This window comes from Carcharodon carcharias, chromosome 20 (assembly GCF_017639515.1).
Source record: "Carcharodon carcharias isolate sCarCar2 chromosome 20, sCarCar2.pri, whole genome shotgun sequence".
NCBI classification, from domain to species: domain Eukaryota; kingdom Metazoa; phylum Chordata; class Chondrichthyes; order Lamniformes; family Lamnidae; genus Carcharodon; species Carcharodon carcharias.
In genome coordinates, this window is record NC_054486.1 from 21740095 (window position 1) to 21746171 (window position 6077).

At 44.9% G+C, this 6077-nt stretch overlaps 1 protein-coding gene across 2 annotated transcripts in view; it reads right to left on the reverse strand.

Moving 5' to 3' along the window:
• Positions 1–1456, reverse strand: part of srp14 (signal recognition particle 14) — an 84423-nt gene extending 82967 nt beyond the window's left edge. For both annotated transcript variants that reach the window (XM_041214446.1, XM_041214447.1), the window contains exons 1-2: positions 1375–1456; positions 298–370 (exon numbers count right to left, since the gene is read on the reverse strand). In XM_041214446.1, the coding sequence (XP_041070380.1) occupies positions 298–370; positions 1375–1398 (97 nt within the window). In that variant the 5' untranslated portion in view covers positions 1399–1456. The remainder of the gene's footprint in view (positions 1–297; positions 371–1374) is intronic.
• Between the last annotated feature and the right edge of the window lie 4621 nt (positions 1457–6077).

Genomic DNA, 6077 nt, shown 5'->3' on the forward strand with positions numbered 1-6077 from the left:
CACAGGATATGCAGGTAGATGGAGTCGAGGTGCAATTCAGGACAATCTAATTGAGTAGTGGTGTAGGATTGAGGAGCTGAATTCTAATCCAAAAGGTTATTTATAAAGTTAGACATAAGCAAATCTCCTAACCCAATAACCATAATTTCAGTGTGTGTCTATTTATTACAGCACAAGTAAATCCCCAGTTAACACATTGTACTAAACAAAAAGTTAATATACAATTAATACTGAACAGTCTCCTCCTGCTCCTAATGTACCCAGTACAAAGCAAACCATTTGTGCATTAAAACTCACATTTCTTCATGGTGAGGTAAATACTTCCAGAGGTTCGACATTTCTGGAAAAGCCGGGTCAGCTCAGTCAGAAACTAGAGGGGAGAAAGGTGATCAGTGTCAGCGTGCTGCCAAAGCATCATGCAGTGGTCAGAACAAGAAAAACATTAAAAATTGTTGTGTGCTACCACTCCTCAGATCATTCCACAACAATCCGCCCCCCACCCTACCTCACACCATCCCAAAGTTAGTATGCTCCCACCTACCCAAATCCCCCCATTACCCCAACCCTACACAACTACTGCCAGCAACATCCCACTCCCAATTTTACCACATATCCACTCCCACTGCCCCAGTGTTACAAGCCCCACAGCCCCAGTGCCAACTGACCACCCTCCACACTACCCCGGTGCTACCACATCCCCACCACACTACATCATTACCCCAATTTGGCCCTACATCCCCCACACCTCAGCCCCCCCACACTGCCCCAGCGTCCCCACACTGCCTCAGTGCAACCACATCCTGACCACACTATTTGTTCCTCCATCTTTACCCCAATTTTACCGAACGTCCCCCCCCCCATACTGCCCCAGTGATGCCCCACGCACCCCAACGCTGCCCCCCAGGCCCCCACACTGCCCCCAGGTCCCCACACTGCCCCCAGGCCCCCCACCCTGCCCCAGTGTTGCCCCCAGGGCCCCCACACTGCCCCCAGGCCCCCCACACCACCCCCCCCACACTGCCCCCAGGCCCCCCCCCAAGACTGCCCCAGACCCCCCCCCCCCCCACCGAGTGCCCCAGACCACCCCCCCCCCCCCGAGTGCCCCAGACCCCCCCCGAATGCCCCAGAACCCACCCCCAAGAGTGCCCCAGACGACCCCCCCCCAGAGTGCCCCAGACCCCCCCCCCCAAGTGTGCCCCCAGACCCCCCAAGAGTGCCCCAGACTCCCCCCCCAAAGACTGCCCCAGGGCCCCCCCCATCGCACTACTTGTTACTCCACCATTACCCCAGTTTTACCCGACACTGCCGCAGTCCCTTGCTTCCCCCAAACCCTAAACTGCCCCAGCATTACGCCCCTCTTTCCCATCCTCTCACCGAGTCACTCTCCAGTAACACCATGTCAGTCTCACTATTACAGCTCTGCCTCTTCACCGGAAACAGCACCGTCACCGGAAACACGTCACCACACCAGACCAAGCGGTGCGGTGCGGCCCGTGTTTTTTGTGGTCCGCAATAATTTTTAGTTTTGTGCACCTGGCCGCACACTTCAATTCCTGAAGGAGCGGAGCCAGCAGCATTGTGACGTCACTGTGATGATTGATGCCAGGGTGTTTATTACTGGAGTTGGGTTTAGGGTTAGGGTGTTTATTACTGGAGTTGGGTTTAGGGTTAGGGTGTTTAATACTGGAGTTGGGTTTAGGGTTAGGGTGTTTATCACTGCAGCTGGGTTTAGGGTTAGGGTGTTTAATACTGGAGTTGGGTTTAGAGTTAGGGTGTTTAATACTGGAGCTGGGTTTAGAGTTAGGGTGTTTAATACTGGAGTTGGGTTTAGGGTTAGGGTGTTTATCACTGCAGCTGGGTTTAGGGTTAGGGTGTTTAATACTGGAGTTGGGTTTAGGGTTAGGGTGTTTATTACTGGAGCTGGGTTTAGAGTTAGGGTGTTTATTACTGGAGCTGGGTTTAGAGTTAGGGTGTTTAATACTGGAGTTGGGTTTAGGGTTAGGGTGTTTATCACTGCAGCTGGGTTTAGGGTTAGGGTGTTTAATACTGGAGTTGGGTTTAGGGTTAGGGTGTTTATTACTGGAGCTGGGTTTAGAGTTAGGGTGTTTAATACTGGAGTTGGGTTTAGGGTTAGGGTGTTTAATACTGGAGTTGGGTTTAGGGTTAGGGTGTTTATCACTGCAGCTGGGTTTAGGGTTAGGGTGTTTAATACTGGAGTTGGGTTTAGGGTTAGGGTGTTTATTACTGGAGCTGGGTTTAGAGTTAGGGTGTTTATTACTGGAGTTGGGTTTAGAGTTAGGGTGTTTATTACTGGAGCAGGATTTATGGTTAGAGAGTTTATTACTGAAGTTGGGTTTCGGTTTACCGTGTTTATTATTGGAGTTGGAATTAGGGTTAGGGTGTTTATTACTAGAGTTAGGTTTAGGGTTAGGGTGTTTATTACTGGAATTGGGTTTAGGGTTAGGATGTTTATTACTGGAATTGGGATTAGGGTTAGGGTCTTTATTACCAACGTTGGGTTTATGGTTAGTGTGTTTATTTCTGGAGTTGGGTTTACGGTTAGGGTATTTGTTACTGCAGTTGCATTTAGGGTTAGTGTGTTTATTACTGGAGTTGGGTTTAGGTTTAGGGTGTTTATTACTGGAGTTGGGTTTCGGGTTCGGGTGTTTATTACTGGAGTTGGGGTTCGGTTTAAGGTGTATATTACCGGAGTTGGGTTAATGGTTAGGGCCTTTATTACCGGAGTTGGGTTTACGGTTAGGGTGTTTATTTCTGTAGTTAGGTTTACGGTTAGGGTATTTGTTACTCCAGTTGGGTTTAGGGTTAGTGTGTTTATTACTGGAGTTTTGCTTAGGTTTTGGTTATTTATTACTGGCGTTGGTTTTAGGTTTCGGGTGTTTATTACTGGAGTTGGGGTTAAGGTGTTTATTACTGGAGCTGGCTTTAGGGTTAGGGTGTTCACTACTGGAGTTGGGTTTCGGGTTAGGCTGTTTATTACAGGAATTGGGGTTACGGTGTTTATTACTGGAGTTAGGGTTGTGTTTAGGGTCTTTAATACTGGAGTTGGGTTTACGTTTAGGGCCTTTATTACCGGCGTTGGGTTTACGATTAACGTGTTTATTTCTGGAGTTTTGTTTAGGTTTTGGGTGTTTATTGCAGGAGTTGGGGTTAGTGTGTTTTGTTACTGGAGCTGGGTTTAGGGTTAGGATATTTATTACTGGAATTGGGTTTACAGTTAGGGTATTTGTTACTGCAGTTGGGTTTAGGGTTAGTGTATTTATTACTGGAGTTTTGTTTAGGTTTTGGGTGTTTATTACTGGAGTTGAGGATGGTGTGTTTATTACTGGAGCTGGGTTTAGTGTTAGGATGTTTATTACAGGAGTTTGGTTTAGGGTTTGGGTGTTTAATACTGGAGTTGGGTTACGGTTAGTGTGTTTATTACTGGAGTTGGATTATGATTAGGGTGTTTATTACTGGAGTTGGGCCACGATTAGGGTGTTTATTACTGGATTTGGGGTTACGGTTAGGGTGGTTATTACTGGAGCTGGGCTTAAGGTTAGTGTGTTTATTACTGGAGCTGGGTTTAGGGTTAGGGTGTTTATTACTGGTGTTGGATTTAGGGTAAGGGTGTTTATGACTAGAGTTGGGTTCAGGTTTAGGGTGTTTTTTGCTGGAATTGGGTTTAGAGTTAGGGTGTTTATTACTGGAGCTGGGAATAGGGTTATGGTGTTTATTACTGGAGCTGGGGTTAGGGTTAGGGTGTTTATTACTGGAACTAGGTTTAGGGTTAGGGCGTTTATTACTGGAGTTGGGTTTAGGGTTAGGGTGTATATTACTGGAGCTGGGTTTAAGGTTAGTGTGTTTATTACTGGAGTTGGATTTAGGGTTAGGGTGTTTATTACTGGAGTTGGCTTTAGGGTTAGGGTGTTTATTACTGGAGTTGGGTTTAGGTTTAGGGTGTTTATTACTGGAGCTGTGTTTATGTTTAGTGTGTTCATTACTGGAGTTGGGGTTAGGGTGTTTATTTCTGGATTTGGGTTTACAGTTAGGGTATTTGTCACTGCAGTTGGGTTTAGGGTTAGTGTGTTTATTACTGGAGCTGGGTTTAAGGTTAGGATGTTTATTACTGGAGGTGGGTTTAGGGTTTGGGTGTTTGTTACTGGAGTGGGGTTATGGTTAGGATGTTTATTACTGGATTTGGGTTACGTTTAGGGTGTTGATTACTGGATTTGGGTTTATGGTTAGGGTGGTTATTACTGGAGCTAGGTTCAGCGTTAGGGTGTTTATTACTGGTGTTGGCTTTAGAGTAAGGGTGTTTATGACTAGAGTTGGGTTCAGGGTTAGGGTGTTTTTTGCTGGAGTTGGGGTTAGGGCTAGGGTGTTTATTACTGGAACTGGGGTTAGGGTTAGTGTGTTTATTACTGGAGCTAGGTTTAGGGTTAGGGTGTTTATTACTGGAGTTGGTTTTAGGGTTAGGGTGTTTATTACTGGAGTTGGGTTTAGGTTTTGGATGTTTATTACTGGAGTTGGGTTTAGATTTAGGATGTTTAGTACTGGACTTGGGTTTCGGGTTCGGGTGTTTATTACTGGAGTTGGGGTTATTGTGTTCATTACTGGAGTTGGGATTCAGTTTAAGGTGTACATTACTGGAGTTGGGTTTACGATTAGGGCCTTTATTACCGGAGTTAGGTTTATGGTTAGGGTGTTTATTTTGGTAGTTCAGTTTACGGTTAGGGTATTTGTTACTCCAGTTGGGTTTAGGGTTAGTGTGTTTATTACTGGAGTTTTATTTAGGTTTTGGTTATTTATTACTGGCGTTGGTTTTAGGTCTCAGGTGTTTATTACTGGACTTGGATTTAAGGTGTTTATTACCGAAGTGGGGTTAAGGTTTAGGGTGTTTAATACTGGAGTTGGGTTTTGGGTTAGGCTGTTTATTACTGGAGCTGAGGTTATGGTGTTTATTACTGGAGTTGGGTTGGGTTTAGGGTCTTTATTAATGGAGTTAGGTATACGTTTATGGCCTTTATTACTGGCGTTGAGTTTACGGTTAGCGTGTTTATTTCTGGAGTTTTGTTTAGGTTTTGGGTGTTTGTTACTGGAGTTGGGCTTATTGTGTTCATTACTGGAGTTGGGGTTCGGTTTAAGGTGTATATTACTGGAGCTGGGTTTATGATTAGGGCCTTTATTACTGGGGTTGGGTTTACGGTTAGGGTGTTTATTTCGGTAGTTCGGTTTATGGTTATTTATTACTAGCGTTGATTTTAGGTCTTGGGTGTTTATTACTGGACTTGGGTTTAATATGTTTATTACTGGAGTGGGGTTTAGGTTTAGGGTGTTTAATACTGGAGTTGGGTTTTGGGTTAGGCTGTTTATTATTGGAGTTGAGGTTACGGTGTTTATTACTGGAGTTGGGGTTGTGTTTAGGGTCTTTATTACTGGAGCTGGGTTTAGGGTTAGGGTGTTTATTACTGGAGTTGTGTTTAGGGAAGGGTGTTTATTACTGGAGCTAGCGTTAGGGTTAGGGTGTTTATTACTGGAGCTAGGTTTAGGGTTAGGGTGTTTATTACTGGAGTTTTGTTTAGGTTTTGGGTGTTTATTACTGGAGTTGGGTTTAGGCTTTGGGTGTTTGTTATGGAGTTGAGGTTAGGGTGTTTATTACTGGAGCTGGGTTTAGGTTTAAGGTGTTTATTACTGGAGTTGTGGTTGGGTTTAGGGTGTTTATTACCGGAGTTCGGTTTAATGTTAGGGTGGTTATGACTGGAGCTGGGTTTACGGTTAGGGTGTGTATTACTGGAGTTGTCTTTAGGGGTGGGGGGGTTTATTACTGCTGTTGGGTTTAGGATTAGGGTGTTTATTACTGGGGTTGGTGTTGGGTTTAAGGTGTCTATTACTAGAGTTGGGTTTTCGGTTAGGGCCTTTATTACCGGAGTTGGATTTACGGTTAGGGTGTTTATTTCTGGAGGTGGGTTTAGGCTTAGGGTCTTTGTTACTGCATTTGGGTTTAGGGTTAGTTTGTTTATTACAGTAGTTTTGTTTAGGTTTTGGTTGTTTATTAGTGGAGTTGGGTTTAGGTTTTG